The sequence below is a fragment of the Bos grunniens genome, chromosome 19, assembly GCF_055505025.1.
Source record: "Bos grunniens cultivar Pamir isolate PY7600 chromosome 19, Bosgru_T2T1.0, whole genome shotgun sequence".
NCBI lineage: Eukaryota > Metazoa > Chordata > Mammalia > Artiodactyla > Bovidae > Bos > Bos grunniens.
This window is the reverse complement of record NC_141183.1, coordinates 51,346,797-51,366,614: the sequence shown is the minus strand read 5'-3', so window position 1 is coordinate 51,366,614 and position 19,818 is coordinate 51,346,797. Positions and strand designations below refer to the sequence as shown.

Below are 19,818 nucleotides of genomic sequence, written 5' to 3'. Positions count from 1 at the left end.
AGCTTCACAAATATAACCACCACCAGATACTTTTGAAAAGATTGTCTCCACTGCATCATCACCTTGCCCAAAATATCAAACTAATACCAAAGATATCCCAAATCCGTTGTCCTAAGACTTTATTTTCACTCACTATCTAAACAGGCTAAAATCCTGTGAGTAACAATTCAATATTATTAAAGCAAAGCGCTTTAATTGATACAAGGTGGATAAGGCTTTACCATATGAACAAAAAGAGAGACAAACACCACAGGAACCACTAAATTATTATGAACTACACTTGTATTTACACTCAGGGCAAGAATAGCTCTAGTTTATGTCATCATTCTGGAGCATTTTTCTTTGATTAGAGACTTTGCCACCTGCTAACTTAAATTATGTTACTTTATAAAGGCAAATTATATTGCTTATGCTTTTAAATAAAACATGGAAGTAACATAGACAAAATGGACAGTCAACCAAATCTATTCCTCTTTAATGCAGTTACCATACAGTGATCCTGCCACCATCAAATAATACTAATCAATTCACCATCAGAAGGATGGTGAAACAAATTTTATATACTATCCCTGTAAACATGAAAATATCTTTACTGAAGTCTCAATGGATTTAAATAGCAAAAGTGAACATAATGTCAGCTTTAGTTCCTAAGATGGAGATGGACAAGGAAAAAACACTACAGTTAAGGTCAAACATCAGTGGGAAAGGGCTTAAAGTGATAAATCCATGACATTAACCACTGCAGTCTTTTTAATACAATCCAGCATAACTTAAAAACAGCTCTGTACTCCAACTGAACTATTTATCAGAGACAAAAATGTCTTCTTGACAAAAAACAGATTCATGTTAATAAAAGAAAGCAGTATTATACTGAAGAAATCTTATTGCTTTAAAAAAACACTTATGATTCCTTAAAAATGTACATAGCAACTTCTCATTTATTTCCTGTCTTTTAATAGAATTTTTATTTTTTTTTCTTCTAATATGCCTTTTTATTTTTTTTTATTCTTCCAATTTTATTTTATTTTTAAACTTTACATAATTGTATTAGTTTTGCCAAATATCATAAATCAAGCAAAATTTCAGAATATAAGTAGGAATGGAAAGAGATTATGCTCTGAACAAATGATAGAAAAGATAAAATTTCTCAGGTTGAGCAACACTTTCAATTTTTTAACTTTTAAAAGCTAACATTTTATTATTCTTATTTCCTAATGAACTACTTCAGTTGTTCCCAATGTTAACAATGCACTTCTCACAGAAAAAATAAACTTTCATATAATCTACAATCCATTTCCATATTCCAAATGTGAGAATTCCAACTGAAAGTTATGAAGAGTTAACAAAGAACTAGGGGGGGAAAAAACAAACCACATTTGAAAACACAAGACCTAAGGCTATGCTTTTTGTATAAATTAAATTCTTTTTACTCATTATATAAATTAACGAGTTATAGCTCTATTTCATCAAAAATAATAGGAGATAACAGTTTCAACTTTTAAATCACCACACATCAGTCTGTCAACAAATGCTAGATGTTTAACATACTTAGGTATACCCGCCAAACTAGACAATATTGAGGAGGGTTGTTACTACTTAGTAAACGTGGGTGGCCTTGGAGGTGAATTAATTAAGAATCAAAGGACAAAAGAAAATATTTGTTAACACTCATAAAACACTAAGCGTTTAAATATTTAATTCCAATTTAAAAAGAGGACATCTGTATGTGTCTGTCAACTCGAGCTAATTAACACAATGTTAAAAAAAAAGGCATTACAGTCAACTGAAAAGTTTGCTAGCACTTCATTAAAAAGATTTTTAAACAGGAATACAAGCCTGTAACATATCTGGTTAACCACAAAGTTAAGATGGGAAAGGCAGAGAATTATATTATTCATATTTCAAATAAAATATAATAGCCAAATTCAATAATAGCCAGAATTTTAAAGATTTTTTTCTTTTCACTGCAGCACAGTCTGTATTTTTTTGAAACGCCACTTGATCTTACTACAGGAATTAGTATATGAGTACAGGCCAAATGTAATCTCTCATCAAGATGCAGAACCATATATACTGGAAGCAGATTTCTAAAAAAATATGCAATATTTAGGATTAATATTCTAATGGATCACATAATTATGTTCTGAAAACAGAATTAAATATAAGTTCTATGTTTATATTTAATATTTAAATAAATATAATATAAATTGAAATAATTTGTATTTCCAAATCTTGCTCTACTCCTATCTCATTCTAGTAATCAATTTTAGATTGTGTATTTACAGCAAAGATCACAAGCCATTAAAATTACCTTCCTTTAAGAAATGTATTTTAAAATTCATAACTGATTCAAAAGATAATAATTTATGAATGCATGGGGGAGAAAAACAAAACTAAACTGGTTTATTTCTAGCAAGACTTACATAAGCATAGCGTATTTTTCCATGTTTATAATCACTCTTAAATGTTTCTAAACCTTGACTGTAAAAATCTGTTTTATATGAATATATAAGATCTATTTTTTATCTGAACATATAATAAGTTATTAACATTTACATATTCTAATATACTCTTTGAGATTTTGTGTATTTTTTTTTGTATTTGTCAGGAAGTATCGGTAATAAAATTTGTAATAAAATTCATTATTGTCATTTATAACCACCACGTGCACGCATGCTAAGTCACTTCAGTTGTGTCTGACTTTTTGGCACACTGTGAACTGTAGCCTGCCAGGCTTCCCTGTCCATGGAATTCTCCAGGCAAGAATAATGGAGTGGGTTCCATGCCCTCCTCCAAGAGAACTTCCCAACTCAGGGATCGAACCCACATCTCTTGGGTCTCCTGCATTGGCAGGTGGGTTCTTTACCACTAGCACCACCTGGGAACTGTAATTAGTTATAATTAGACTGATTCAGCTTATACAAAGTGTCATTTAAAAAAAAAGAAACAGTATTAAACAGTATAAAAGAGATATATAATTATTTATTTATGGAACAGATGTCCTGATGAGGTAACAGGAGAATTCTAAGGAACCTCAATTTTAACTTCAGATTTGATACGTTAACAGTGTTTGAAATAACAGGTTTTAACATGTTACTTCCCAGGTGGCTCAGTGATAGAGAATCTGTCTGCCAAGGAGGAGACGCAAGTTTGATCCCTAGGTCGGGAAGATCCCCAAGATAAGGAAATGGCAACCCACTCCAGTATTCTTGCCTGGAGAATCCCATGGACAGAGGAGCCTGGTGAGCTACAGTCCACAGGGTTGCAAAAAGTAGGACACGACTTAGTGACTGAACAATAACAATAATGCCACTTATGGGGCTTCCTCGATGGTGCTAGTGGTAAAGAATCTGCCTGCCAATGCAGGAGACATAAGAGACATGGGTTAGAGTCCTGTGTTGGGAAGATCCCCTGGAGAAGAAAATAGCAACCCACTCTAATATTCCTGCCTGGAGACTCCCATGGACAAAGGAACCTGGAAGGCTACCTAGGGTTGCAAAGAGACAGACATGACTGAAGCGACTTAGCACACAACGCATGCCATTTATAATTATTACAAAATATTGGCTATATTCTCTGTTGTACAATAATTACTCATCATTTTTTGAAAAAAACAAACAAAATTCTAACCTGAAATAACCTTAACTTTCTACAATTCCAAATTAACACATCTCTGAGGCCAAACACACTTTGTACGATCTTGATCCCAAATGATATTCTTAATTGCTCCATCCTCTGCACAAAATGAACATTACAGGCATCACAAACTCTTACCTGGCCCTCTCCAACTGTTTCAGTGTCAATTACTGTGATGATTCCTGGGACCAGAGGACTCCGCCGTGAATTACTATGGATGGCAACATCATCTTCCGTCACACCTGAAGGGAGCGTGCCCGTCAGCTGGGTCACCACTTTCCCAACCATTGTCAAGCCAGTTTTCAGTGTCTAAACAATGAAAGGTAAATGTATCATTTTGCATCAATACTTGGATTCTAAATAGAAATATGTGTTTTGATAATTCAGATTAAATTCTTTATTTTCTAATAAGCTCATATGTAGCAGTGCACTGTCACAGAAATTGTCTGACTTTTTACACAATCTTAAATTTTAGTTAGAAAATTAGCACTAGGTTGAGTAAATGGTATCAGTAGGTACCCCCAAGTCAGCATGGTGAGAATTAGGCCATAGGTAAATAATTACAGAGTTTGTTTCACATGAGAATACAATTCTATTTTTATTAAAAATATTTTTTCGCTCTCCTCAGTGCATGTAACTTAAAATATGTGAAATATTAAGAAATAGGAACTATGTGATATTCTATTTTTTTTAACTGTATACACCTAATTTTCAGTCTACTTTTTAGCATAAAAAAGACTAAGCTACAGATAGAATCCATACGTGAAAACGACTTTCTCATTTAAATCTATAACATGATGCTATATAATACTGTACATCAAGATTTGGTATGTAGGTAATGCAGACTCCATCTAAGATACTTCAATTACTACATGAATGAAATGTCATAAAATTAGTTAAAAGGGTTCTTTTCTCTCCAGAAACAGAAAACAATTTAATGCAATATTTCTAATATATTATTTCAATTAAAGACATGTTTCATAATTAATTTTAGTTCCATTTCATTCAAAACAAATAGATAAAAAAACTAACTCATCTGTATGTTTTCTTTTATGTGAATTTCATCTGATTATTCTCATAACCATTAACAAACAATTATGTTAAGTAATGGGAGTTTTTCTTATTCTCTGAAAGGAAAGAAAGCAAAAACAAAGAGAAAGCTGTATGATTCATACACATTAAATCTAACCATTAAAGCCAAAATAAACTGTCCAGTCTACATGGACATATCAAAAATTATGTACAATATAACAGACACATCCTCATTGTGAGTTTTTATTAAGCTACTTTAAATTAATCTTCAATAATGTGACTTGCTCTTTTAAAATAATTATGCACCTATATTCTGACATATGCTGCATCTAAATTTTAAGAAGTATATTGCTTCCACAGCATATCAAATATTAATTTACAAATGATAGGCAAAGAAGGTTGTTTATAAAGGCCTAAATATAATTTAAGCAACAATAAGATGGAACTTAAAAAAAGGAAATGCACATAATATATGTATATTTTACTGTAGCTATTAATATATTCCATGGAACCTTTATTATGAACTCGAATTGGTCAAGGCTCTTTAACAAAGATGTAGATAGGTTTCCTCAAACACCTCGGGTTTATAGAAGAGAAAACTGAGGCTACAGAAGTTAGGGGAAATAGCAGTTCAAACAGCCAGTCAATAACAAAGCCAGAACTCAAAACCAGGACTTGCTCCAAACCACTATCCAGTAATGCCCTGTAATGTCTTCCTGATACTACTTGTGATCTCACACTTCATGAATTCAGAACACAAATGTATACTGGGAAGGAAAAAAGGAAAAATAAAGACTCTTATAGTGTTTCCTAATAAATACTTAAATAAAATGACCAGCAAAGCCATTTGCAGAATTCAAGCAAAATGATATAACTTACAGCTGACTGAAACCAAGAAAAAGCCACAAATCAATTGTAACAGTTTTGTTTAGTGCTAAAAACTCAAACTGCAGTGATTAGAAAACACATTGGTGTTCTTCAATTAGCAGCCAAACATTTGTTTCAATAATTCACAAGAAATGACTTACACCACGACTGTTAGAGTGTTGTCCAGAAAGCCTCCAGAGGACCAACAACACCAGGCGCCACAGTGTATCGATGTCAAAGGCCACCAGGAAGCCTGATTAACCTCTGAGATGCCTCGGCCGATGGCCTCGCTCCATTAATGCTAATGGAGATGCTCCCACTTCAACGGAGCTATCCCCTTTATCAAAGGAATGCCTTTCAGGTTTAACGTCTTGGATTGTATATACTCCCCATTTGCCCTTGAGCTTATTATTTCATGCTCTTATACCAATGAAAAGGAATAAAACTAAAATAACTGGAGCACACAGAAAGTGGGAAGTAATGTACCCAAAGCAACCACAAGATAAAGGGAACAGTTAATACCAGAGAACCGGGGGAAAAAAAACTCCAGAAAGAGGGGGAAAACAAAGTAGTACGTTCCATAGTCAAAGGTGAATAAAGTATTACAGGAGGAGTTAATGATGTTTCTCACCCCCCAAAAAAACTCAGGCCTACTGGTGGCACCTTATTAGTGGACCAAAATCTAAAGCCCAAACTTAACAGCCTCAGATCTGTACTTTGTATAGTAAGTGACAGGACAGTACTCTCATAGCTCATTAACTTTCAAAATAAGGCCTTAGGGTGTAGAAGAGGGATACTGAAAGCTTTCCACATTAGTAAGGACCTTTACCTTGGGGAGAAGTTTGTTTCCATGTTAGAATCACACGTACCAATGAGCACTACTGTCCTCACAATCTGAAGAATATTACAAGAATACTCACAGAACTAATCTGGACTGTAAAGCGCTGAACCTAAGACTATAATGTATGTGTCAGATAATCTACTGTGACCAAAACTTCAAATGAACATGGTACTGATTCTGTTCTATTGCACAGAGATTTGCCAAAGGTCACTAGTCATCTTTAACCTTTCTCAGGCCGTATCAGTTGTCCTCCTTATCCATTAGGACTAATGGTGCTGCTCTCACAAAAGCTGTTAGTTGTCCTAAGAAGTTATCAGATAACACAGAAAGCAGAGGCATTTTTATTAAATCAATTCACCACGCTGGGTTTAAAACACATTAAGAGGAAAACTCAAATAGGACAGTTGCAGGGTAACTAGAAATATATGGACCAAGATTTAATAAATGTTTCAAAATAATCCAATTTGAACAATTTCAATATTAAAATTTTTCTTTCAACATGACCTCAGAGAATTTATTATTATTATATTCTTTATAAGGAAAGTCAAATTATTTGGAAGGATGAATTTTAAGTGCTGTTTGAAAATCCAGGGAGGGAAAAAAAGATTATTTCCTTAAAAACAATCCAAGCACATATACAATTAATACAATTTATATTTACATTTGTAATGTGAGACATCAAAAAGAATTAAAAGTTTAATAACTAACCCTTCTATATAACAAAGAGGTAACCTCTATGAAGCCACATTAAGAAGTCACATCTCTCTGTCGTCAGAGAGAAAAATATCAATGACTACTTTTGTCAGAGAAAGTGACATACACCATGGCTTTTAAATATTTTTTCATGTTACAGCTCAACAAATATCATATTACCTAGAAATTATTCAAATGGTAAGAATAATAATAATAAATTTTATTTTCTATTTTCAATATGATAGGCTAGGTAAATCAGATCAATCCTACCAATGAAAACAAGTAGGAAAACTAGAGTCTTTTATTTTTTTTTAACTCTGCTTGAAGGTACTGAATATTTAACAAAACAGTGATGAGTTATCAGGTCCAAATCCAAGAGAACAGGGAAATTCAGCTATGTGAGCTGGTATTTAGGCCTAAATGCACTGGATAATGGGCTTCCCCAGTGGCTCAGCACCAAAGAATCCACCTGCAATGCAGGAGACAAAAGAGACACAAGTTCCATCCTTGAGTAGGGAAGATCCCTTGGAGGAGGGCATGACAACCCACTCCAGTATTCTTGCCAGGAGAATTCCATGGACAGAGGAGCCTGGCGGGCTACAGTCCATGGACTCTCAAGAGTCGGACATGACTGAGTGACTCAACAACAACAACTAAGAGACTGAGTAGTGCTTCTGACAGACCTGTGGTGGGACCTCGGCTGTCATGTCCTGCTTTCCCTGCATGCTTCATGGTGAAATATAAAGGGACACACAACAGAAATAAGAGTGAACCTGTACTAATCAGGATCCCACAGCTATTTCAGGTGACCTCTATTTAAATAATTTAAGTACTTTCAATCCATGAAATTGGATAAAGATGATCCAAGCCTGAGAGCGTCACAGAACTCTGATATCATCTCAAACTAAAAACTTTTTCTAAAGATCTTTTAAATATATTTTAGCAAACAAAGAGTCAAGACATCATAAATGAGAACTAAGAGAAAAAGTAAACAACAAAAACACAAAAATGGAGCCAGATAATGGAATGATCAGAAACAGAGGGTGTTTACTGTGTTTAAACAGTTTGGCAATTTGACAAAAATTGAATTCATGAGAACGAAAGACTATCAGTATTTACTAAAATGTTTTACCAATACACACATGTTCGATTTCATCAACCCCTTTTGGTACATAGATTGAGGTAATTTTTATCATTTTCTCCTTTATTATGTTAATGTGGCAATGAGACCCACTGATTCTGAGTAATAAACCAGTCTTATATTGTGGAATTATCCCAAATGAATTGTGACACATTACCCCTCTGTGTAATTTTTTTTCTGCTAATATTTTATTTAGGATTTTTCATATCTATGTTAATGATTTAATGAGTAAGACAGGACTGTAGCTTTCCTTTTTCATAACACTCTTGTTAAGTTTCAACATCAAGGTGATCTTGCATTATGAAACAAGATTAGGCATAATCTGACCTTTTTATTCTATGAGTCTTTGCAATATTGCCATTGTTTATTCTTTTTCTAACTGAAGTATAGTTGATTTACAATACTGTGTTAGTTTCAGGTGTAAAGCAAAGTGATTTAGTTATATATATACACATTTTTCAGGTTATTTTCCATGATAGGTTATTATAAGATATTCAATATAGTTCCCTGTGCTAAACAGTAAATCTTTATTATTTATCTATGCCATTGGTCATCTGCAAACATTAGATAGAATTCTCTGGTCAAAGTTTCTAGATTTGAAGATATCTTTAGTTTTACTTAGTAAAGTTTTTATACCCACTTAAACAACAAAGTACAGGAATTATCATGTAGAAAATGTAAAATAATAAATTTCAAATTATACTGCTTAATTATTGCAGTAACGTTTATGTTCTTACCACGGAAAACTAGAACTGCTTATATCTCAGAAGGTTAATTTACCCACAGTTACTAATACTGAGTAACTTACTAGAAGAAATTACATTTGGGGGAAAAATCATCCCAACTTTCCAATCTTTCCCATATAAAATATCCACACTTTGTGAAATGAAGAATCATTCCAGATCTGATAACATTTTAGGAAAACAATTCAACAGTATTTTCAAAGAAATCTCAAAATACTCATGTCATCTAATTCAGGAATCCATAAATGCACAGAAAAAAATTATATTAACTATAAGAAAAATGTTTTTAAAATATTTCATGAAATTTAAGCTAAATATGAGTTAAAAGAGCAGGGTTCAATATATGACAGGACGTGTTAAGACTAGCAAGAAACGAGTGACTTTTGCATTCATGGCTATATTTTTTTCCTTCATTTTATAAATGTATAAGCAAGAACATGAATAAGCACTAAAATCAGGGTAAAGTAGTTAAAAGAAAAATTAAACATTAATCACTTTATTTAGGAGTTAATGGCAGAAACTTCTCTTTTGTCAGAGGTAACAAGGAACTGCAATCAACACCAACTGCACTGGTGACTAATGGCCCATTAAGGAGCTGTCATCAGCACAGTTTCGTGGAGGTTCAGTGTGGAAGACATGAGTGCGTTCCTCACCGGTCACAATATTGTGGTTTAGAAAATTAGGGAGTTTGGACTTGCTTTTTTTCAAAGCACATCAAGTCTAGCCTCGTTCCAGTAAGTCTATTTTCAGCTAACAGATAAACAGCTAAACAGTTACTGAATGAAGTAGGTCACTTTCCTTTTAAGTAGGCACACAAACACACAATTATACCAAAGAAGAGCTGGAAAATTATCGCTGGTCACACAACTAAAAATTATTCAGAATAACAATACAGTGAGCTATCCTGACCAAAGTGTGTGACGCAGATAAGTCAGAAAGAAATTGAATACTTGAGAACTATATCTCATTGGTATATTGTAAATTAACTAAATAACACCGACGCTGCCTTTACTGTTTCAGATTTCTCTTCACTGAGCTAACCATCATAACTTTTTCATACCCAATAGAGAAAAGTAAGCCATTCTTACAGAGATTCTGAAATCTAATATATGCTGCTGTAAGCAAAAAGCCATTCAGTATTTTCCTTTGACTGAAAAATACGTAACGCTTCTCTCATCAAACCCCATCATGGAAGCATTTGCGATCAATCTTGAAGTATTTCTGTATTTGTTTTACATAAAACAGTGTGACCTTTGATTCCCTCCCTGTGGTTTGTTTTAAACGGTTGTTCTTCTCTGAATAGTTGTGCTTTCTATTACATGCTGTCATTCAGATTCACGATGTCATCCCTATTATTAGAACTGTTTTGTTGTATACTTCACAATTCAAAAGAACGGTGATTATAAGGATACCTTATAATCAGCATAAAGTTTACGAGCCATCATCAAAATGAACCCTCGCGCATACACAAAAAGAACTCACTTGACAAACATGCAGGGGGCAGCTCTGTGACATGAAAGGGTCTTTGAATGCACCAGGGCCTTCACTCAAGTTTTCTTAATGACTAATATTCTTTTTGTGTCAAGAAGATTCATAAATATTCAAAAATGCAAAGGGATGTCAGTATGGGTAGAATGATTCAAATCACACACACACACACACACACACACAAATAGAATCCAGAAGTCACTACTTAAAATATGCAAAGCTTCTTTCCAAAGTAATTAGATTATAGACTTCAACCTAGCAAACAGACATAAATATCTTAAACTGGACAAACCTTAAAATCATTACAAGAGAAAATAAAGTGTGATTTAGGAACCTTAAGAGATTAAATACCTAATCATTTAGGCACCAATTCTCAGGTGACAAAATAATTCTGACTTACTTCCTAAATTTGTTCGACACTTGTGAGTGAAAAGGGAAGGGAAAATCTCAATACAATTCAGGAGAGAAATGGGATAATTACTCCACGTAATCAAACCTCCCAGAGACTGCAGGCTACTCACTTTAGCAGCACTAATGACTGTGGCGGTGTAAGACTGAATGTTGTCTCCACAGGCTCCACCACGGGACTGATGACATCGAATCAACTGCAAAGAGAGAGAGAGTGACCATTCTGTTCCACTGTTTAACTCTACAGGCTCTTAGGACAGAGCTTATTTACCACATAGAATGGTGGTGATGGGTGGGAATATTTGCATGAGCCCTTTTTCGACAAACAGCTAAAAGCCCTGCTGAGACACTTTTACCCCTTTTTATAATCTATCGGTGCTACTCAGGCAGTTTCATGCTCAAATACGATTTTTAATTACAAGATGAATAGTCTTTAAGAATTTATAAACTGAAATGGTAGGATTTGAGATCTGGCAGACTTTCCACAAATAAATTTTAGAAACATAATCAAAGGACTTAGCCACAACTTCCTAACATTAAATATTTAACATGCTAGCAAATTGGAGGTTTTGTCCTTTTAATTCCTACATAAAGACAGCAAAAGGAAACTTTAAAAAACAGACAAAAGAGTGTGCCATATTTCCATTTTCGATTGTGTTTGTGGGAAAGCGGCAGAAATTGTGCATAAATCAACTATGACACATATAATAGCTGTCCACTTCAGAGGGCTCACTAGTTTTAACATCAGAAGGAAAGAGACATGTCCTTATTCGTGTCTGATGTAAATAAGTAACTTGCCAATTTTCAAAATGAATCACTAGTTTCAATGCATGATTCTCTCATGTGTTGAGCAATAAACCAGGACTAAAGCCTCCACTGCCCTTACACTCTCCAAATTTAGGCTTAAAAAAAAAAGAAAGCGAAATATAAAAATTATTAGCCATATTTTTATACCGAAAGGTTTTCAAATAAAATGGCAATAGACTATTAGAATAACTCCACACTGTGATATGAATTATTAAAAGCCTATAGAAATCAAAATCTTCCTCTCCCAAAACACACACACACAAAAAGCCTTAGATAATTTAAAACCACCCACCTGATAAAAACTAATGTGTGAACTTTTATTCTTTTATTTTAAAATCAAAATTTTCTTCATCTCTGACATTAAAAAGAAACAATCCCTTAAAACAAGAGTGGTGAGGTATTTCCCAAATCACAGGTAATTGGTAAATATAGTTCCACACATGGGAAAAGAGAGAGTCTGAAAGGTGCTCATTTTAGCTAATGAAAAGAATCTCCCTCATTCAACCACTCACTCATTCATTCATTCATTCACAAATACACATTTGAAGAATTATAAAAATTATCCCTCTGCTGCCTCCTGCAGGACATGCAAGGAAAGACATTATCTTAGAAACACTACCATCTTCTCCCAGTCTCAGCTAATTAAAATAATCAAGGAAAAGAAGCCATACTATTACCTCTTCAATTCAACTAAATCTGAGTTAGCATTTCTACATAAACATAACTAAGTCAGAACTCTGTTTAAAACTGAGACCCATTGCAAAAATTATATTTGCATCTGAGGTACATCAGAATGAAAGATAAAATCAGAAACGTCTGTAGTGCAAAACTCTTATCACGACTAAATTCTAGGAAATACTGGTGAGTGAAAAAAGCAGTGTACAAAAGAACATATATATCTATACACACACACACACACATATAAAATGTTATCTTTTAGGAAAGAAAAAAATAAATATATCAAACACATGATAAAATATATAAGCATATAAATAAAATATAAACAAAAAATACACAATTACCTACCAAATAATACATTATTTATACACTATTATTTGGTACACAATCATAATTGAATAATACAATGTAACAACAATGGAGGAATGCAAAAAAAAAGGGACAAAGAACAAACTAACTCAACCTATGAACACAGTATTTGATCTTATATCTTCAGTCTTAGGAAGTAATAAAGCAGAGAGAATTGCAAAAAAAATCCTGAACGCTTTTTAGTTGGTTTGATTTTTGTAGCAGTGTGAGCAAGCAATTCTACAATTCCTTTTTGTATTACAGAACTGAAGAGATGAAGAAAACGTGCTGATGTCACAGTCTCCTATCTGAAACAAAGGACATATAAATAGGAAATGGGGGACAAACAGAGAGAATCCTGTGGAAATGCCAATGTGAACTCTTCATTTCCAAAATGTATTATGTATATATGGAAATACATGGGTGCACAAATATGCATCTATGTATATTTGCCTATTTATGTGTATATATAGAAGTATGTTTGGGTGTATAACATGCCTGTTTGTGAACTCTGTCCACTGAAAGAGTCTAGAAGCAAAAAGACCCCAGAAACAGTAAGTATGTCTACTGGAGAAAGTTTAGGTATCTGATATCACTGTCAATTTAAAAGAACCAGTAAAATCAGAGAATTCCAGGCCTGAGACAGGGCAAGTACAAAGATTTATGATAGTGAGCAAGGAAAGAGTATTTCTTTTTTAATTTTGATGAAGCCACAACACAATGTCACAAGAAGCAGACTAAAGAGGCTCTTTTGATTGACTCTGGGATAATCTGAAAGCCAAAATAATTACAGACAGAAAAATATTAAAAACTACTGAAAAAAACAGGAATCCATGAGCCCATATCAAAAATACAGATACAGTAAGACTTTTTTAAAGATGGGGAAGTTCTTGATTATAATAAAGAGCCAAATACCTACTGGTGTAGAGTGGAACTGGAAAATCATTGACTTGGAATATTTGTAGGAAAGACTGATTCACGCAAGAATCATCGATGGGTGCTAAGCTTAGGTAAGGCTAAGATTTTGATGAAAAGTAGGATGTAAGCCTGCTCTTTCCAAATTATCTATTGGTTAACAAGAGGAAAAAAACAGTGATTATTCAGTATGGAAACTGGACAAGACCCTGACAAAATTAGCATTACCAACAAGGAACAGATGTGTATCGTGTACCTCCAGATGTGATGCTGTGGGAATTACAGAACAACCCCCGCGCACTGTTCCAGCCAGAAATACAGAACCCGGTTATAATCAAGAGAAAACATCAAAAAGCTCAAAAGAAAAATCATTCTATTAAAATAAAAAGAATAAGGGGCAGAGGTAGAGGGTTGTTACCAATCTTGTAAAAGACAAAGCAAGAAAGGGACACTCCTACAAAATATAATACCTGATCCTAGACCTGAGGCTGCACCACAGGAAAGAAGCTTTTTACAAATGACAAGATAGGGTTAATTGACAAGATTGGAACAGGGACAGTATAACAGATAAAAGTAATTTATCAACATTAAATTGGCTGATAACAAGTATTTTGGAGGCACTGAGATATATGCAACTTACTCTGAAATGGTTCAGAGGACAAGCTGAGTTGAGAGTACATGGGTACAGTTGATTGGACAATTTTGTGGTGCCCAATTAAAACAAAACCAAACTAGTAAGGTACACATTCATTACTAGTTGTGAATTACCTTTGGAAAACTCAACACTTGCTCCATAACAAATATTCCAACATGGGCTCTGCTTACCTTGTTTTCTGCATAAGCAAGCCAGCGACTCCCAAGAGCAACAGGATTCATGTTGGGTCCAGGACAAGGGTAGCAGCCTGAAATTGATCAAAGGGCAGTATTAAGAAATTTCTGAATAAATTTTCTGTTGGTACATCATATTTTGATGCCATAAAACCAGAAAAATCACGTGCTTTTTTTCCTCCAAATCTCACTTAAAATTCTCATAACCTAGCTATTATTTTAATAGCTCAAAAAGGTTCCTTTTTTTTCCTCCTCGATAGTTTCCTTTGGCTTTTGACTCTGTTCCAATAAGAAACAAATCTGGGAAGAACTGGTATTCGCTTTTTGCAAAAATTGGGCATTTTTAGTTACTCCTAGAATAAGAGAGAGAAGCCAAGAAGAACCATGTAAAGTTCATAACCCTACAGTTTCAAAAGTCTAGCAAAATCATCTGAAGAAGAAAGAAAAGGATACAATTGACTCTGGAATTTAAGGGCAAAGAAAAGGAAGATGTACACCTTAAATGAAATGACATCAATATGAAGGAAGGAGGTAGAAGAAGTAAGTTAGGTATGGGGCCAATGGGGAGAAGAAATTCACACAGGGTGCATGAGCAGATGCTGGGGAACTAATTTACACAATCCTGAGCATTTCCTTTAAGCATCCAACTTCATTCTTCTTGCTTTCAGCCAAGCCAATAACAAACTGGTAAAAAGGATTATTTGCAGTTCTTTTCCTAAAAAAAAATTAATCCCATATTCCCGACAGTGGACACCCACACCATGGAAACACCAATGCCATCTTCCTGAACTCCACTGAACAAGACACAACACAATTCATTCAAGTAAGTGGTACGTGTCATCCCTGAGGCTCTCATCTGCCCTCCTGACTACGCCAGTAAGGTCTCTGGGCAGAATGTCCTCATCCATCAGCTACACAGGACAATATTTCAGTGGCTCACAGAACTGCTTTTAAAGGACTACTCAAAGGAGACTGGAGAATCAAAGGACACCAAAAGCCTAACCTAAAGAATTTGAGGTCTATCATTCCACAAGTATCTCATTAATATTTCACAAACACTTTTCTCTAAAATGTACACTAAAGCAAGGGCCCCCAACCTCCGGGATCTAATGCCTGATGATCGGAGGTGGAGCTGATGTAATAATAATAGAAATAAAGTGCACAATAAGTGCAGTGTGCTTAAATCATCCTAAAACCATCCCCTCTCCCCAGTTCGTGGAAAAATTGTCTTCCATGAAACCAGTCCGTGGTGCCAAAAATGTAGGGCGCTAGAAGATCAAACTGAGGTTATCCGTTTCATAGTTTGGGGCTCTATTTGGAATCTGAATTAATATAATGAGACAGGTTTTTATAAAAAAAATAACTTTTCTTACCATGGCAAAAAAAAAACAAAAACAAAAAAACAGCCAAACTGCACGAAACACATGAGTGTAACTGGAAAACAGCAGCATGATTGCAATAGCATGAACAGCACACCTGAAAATCTCTGCCCCAGCAGAAAGCCTCGGTCTAGTACTGATCCTGAGAGGAAGGGAGCCATCAAGGCATGAATAGTAATTAACTACTTTGACTTGTACTGTCAAAAATAAAAATAATTTATATGTTCAGTAATATACTATCTTTTCGCTTTATTTTCTATCTTCCTCCCACTTGATAAAGATCAAGCGTTTGTGTCTTTTGTTCACAGCTAAATCTCTACTGCCTAAAATAATACCTGACAAACAGCTTAATAAAAATGCTGAATAAACAATGTACCTAAATATTAACCAACCTTAATATTTATCAGGCATATAGGCAAAAAAAAAAAAAAGTCATCTACTGAAGAAAATTTTTCTAATAGTGTGCTTGCCTACTCTCTAGGTTAGGCTTTCTGTGTTCATTTTAAAGCCATTTTTTAATAGAAATCTTCCTTAATTGTACATTCGTGCTTCCCTGAATTCAGGAAGACTTTTGAGTAGCAATTTCTGAACTGATAATGCTGTTGTTTTCACAACCACTAGACAATCACAAGTCTCTGTTGTTTCTGGTACCCTTTAATTTTCATTTCCACTCCTTCAACTCCATCAATTTTGAGTTTACTATTCTCTCTCTCTTTTTTTTTTTTTGGCTACATTGAGCGCCTTATGGGATCTCGATTCCCTGATGAGGGATTGAATCTGGGCCCTTAGCAGTGAAAGCATGAAGTCCTAACCACTAGACTCCCAGAGAATTTCCTGAGTTTTCATTTTTAAAGAAGATGAGGAACTTATAAAGAAGATATGATCCTAAGAGAAAGTCCATATGTCATACAAAAATACAAGGTACTACCAGCTTTATCATTTGCTGCTCACTGTTAAAAGAAATTTTTTCTGTGTATTTCAGAGTTTAAAGGATGGTGTATGGAAAACTTTGGATTCCCGAAAAATCAGCTGCTGGGTAACTGTGATGTTACTATAATCACTGAATGCACATTATGGACGTATCCATAGGAAAAAGGACTTCCGTGTCGGCTAAGCGGGTAAACAACCCACCTGCAACGCAGGAGACACAGGAGATGTTGGTTCAATCCCTGAGTCAGGAAAATCCCCTGGAAGAGGAAAATGGCAACCCACTCCAGAATTCTTGTCTGAAAAATCCCATGGACAAAGTAGCCTGGTGGGCTACAATCCAAAAGGCTGCAAAGACTCAGACATGGCTGAGTGACTTAGTATACAATATAAACAAAGACAACATACTTTAACATATATATTGCACAGTATTTACATAGTAGATTTCATTATTACACTCCCATCTAATTCATACCAAAATGTACTTTATCTGCCTGCCAATATAGGAGACATGGTTTCGATCCCTGGGTTGGGAAGATCCACTGGAAGAGGAAAATGGCAACCCACTCCAGTATCCTTGCCTGAAAAGTCCCATGGACAGAGGAGCCTGGCAGGCTACAGTCCATGGGGCTGCCAAAGAGTTGGACACAACTTAGTGACTAAACAACAAATATACATATTTCACATACACTTTCAGAACTGGAGAAAAGAGCATAAACATGGTCTATAAGAAAATTTCCCCTTTTAAAATGTAATGTAAAAAAAGAACCAAATGAAAACCAGAAATAAATACCTGTGAATTGTGGCATTATATTAGAGGTGAATAATCTCTTGAATTTTAAAGTCAACATGTGCTTAGTTGCTCAGTCAAGTCCGATTCTTTGCAACCCCACAGACTGTAGCCTACCAGGCTCCTCGGTCGATGGGGATTCTCCAGGCAAGAATACTGGAGTGGGTTGCCATGCTTTCCTCCAGAGGATCTTCCCAACCCAGGGACTGAACCCAGGTCTCCTGCATTGCAGGAAGATTCTTTACCATCTGAGCCACCATCTAACTCGATTGTGATAACAGTTTTGCCTCAACAGATCCTAATAAGTATATTTGCTTTCCAAATACTAAAAAATACTAAGGAAAATGTAGTTTACAATTCTTCATTTCACTTTTTGAGTCAATGTTTTTAGAAAGCCAGTGGACCTCAAGAATCAGAGTGTATTGGTATGAAAGCAAAGTTTTTCTGCTCTCCAAAACACTTTTTACAGCTAGAATCAGCAGACCATCAGCCTCTCAGCACTATCCCAACTTTCTAAGCATGACTCCTTTAAACATTAACCACTGCCTCCAGCTAAACTTTGAAAACAAAGTGAAGGAAAACAACAACCACCACCTAAATCTCTACAATACTAGGACTAATTCTAACAAGTTTACAATGTTTGTGAACAAAGTAAAAGAGAACTGGATATTAAAAAACCTCAAGTTTACAAATTTGAATAAAGGTAAGATCCACGAAAAGCCCCGCTAACATGAAGATGATTCCATAACTAAAAGACTGATGGCAATTTTACATGGCATTCTGGCAAAACAGGGGCCCTAGTGGAGAGAAGGCCTGAACTGATTTTGAAATACAAAGGGTTTAACTACTCTCTGTAATACCCTGCTTTATTTTCCTTGAAAAGAACAACTCAAAAGATTGCACACCTTTTTGGAAAAACACAGATGTCTGCACTTATGATCAACTGACTTTCAACAAGGCTACCAAGACAAGTCAATGGGCAAAGAACAGTCCTTTCAACAAATGATGATGGGCCAACTGGATATCCACGTGCAAACAAATGAAACTGAACCCTGATGTCGCACTGCATACAAACTGGAAATGAATAAAAGACTAAAGCTAAAGCTTGGAACAAAACCGTGGTAAATCTTCATAACCACAGGCAATCCTTTCTTAGTGCAAGCCTGCTCAGTCATGTCCGACTCATTGCAAACCTATGGACTGCAGCCGGCCAGGCTCTCTGTCCATGGGATTCTCAGGCAAGAATACTGGAATGGGTTGCCACTCCCTTCTCCAGAGGATCTTCCTGACCCAAGGATTGAACCCGGGTCTCCTGTATTTTAGGTAGATTCTTTACCATCTAAGCTACATTTAGGTCTGTGATTCTTTTTGAGTTAATTATTGTGAAGGATGAATAGTCTGAGTCTAGATTCAGTTTCATGCCTATGAATGTCCAGTTGCTCAGCACCATCTGCTGAAGAGACTATCTTTGCTCTATTATGCTACCTTTGCTCCTTCATCAAATATTTATTTCTGGGCTTTCTATTCTGTTCTGTTGATCTATTTATCTGTCCTTCTGCCAATACCACACTGTCTTGATTACTGTAGTTTTATAGTAAATCCTAAAGTTAGGTAGCAACATAGAGGAAACTTGATATTATTAAATGAAATAAGCCAATCTGAGAAGGCTATATACTATCATTCCATCTATATGACATTCTAGGAAATCCAATGGTTGCTGGGGGTGGGGGGCCAGTGTGGGTTGGGGAGGGCAGCGATGAACAGGCAGAGCACAAAAGATTTTTAAGACAGTGAAAATATCCTGCATGATATTACAATGATGGATATACAGCAATATGCATGCACACATGTGTGTTCAGTCGTGTCTGACTCTGCAACCCCATGGACTATAGCCCGCCAGGCTCCTCTGTCCATGGAATTTTCCAGGCAAGAGTACTGGAGGGGGTTGCCATTTTCCTCCTCCAAGGGATCTTCCTGGCCCAGAGATTGAACCCACATCTCTTGTCTCTCCTGCACTGGCAGGCGGATTCTTTACCACTGGGGAAACCTGGGAACCATATGTGCCATTATACATTTATCGAAGCCCAGTGACGTACAACACCAAGAGTGTGTCCTAAGATAAACAATGGACTCGAGTGATAATTTTGTGTCAACGCAGGTTCATCAAGTGCAACAAATACGCTACTCTGGTGAGGGACGCTGACAATGGGGGAGACTGTGCACGTGTGGAGCTGGGGGCATACGGGAAATGTCTGTGCCATCTGCCCAATTTGCTGCAAATGTAAAACCACTCTAAA

General features: G+C 35.4%; 1 protein-coding gene across 42 annotated transcripts in view; it reads right to left on the bottom strand.

Moving 5' to 3' along the window:
- Positions 1 to 19,818, bottom strand: part of BCAS3 (BCAS3 microtubule associated cell migration factor) — a 591,361-nt gene that overhangs the window by 422,743 nt on the left and 148,800 nt on the right. For all 42 annotated transcript variants that reach the window (XM_086360515.1, XM_086360531.1, XM_086360537.1 and 39 more), the window contains 3 exons: positions 14,423 to 14,499; positions 10,963 to 11,046; positions 3,775 to 3,945 (listed from right to left, as the gene is read on the bottom strand). In XM_086360515.1, the coding sequence (XP_086216641.1) occupies positions 3,775 to 3,945; positions 10,963 to 11,046; positions 14,423 to 14,499 (332 nt within the window). The remainder of the gene's footprint in view (positions 1 to 3,774; positions 3,946 to 10,962; positions 11,047 to 14,422; positions 14,500 to 19,818) is intronic.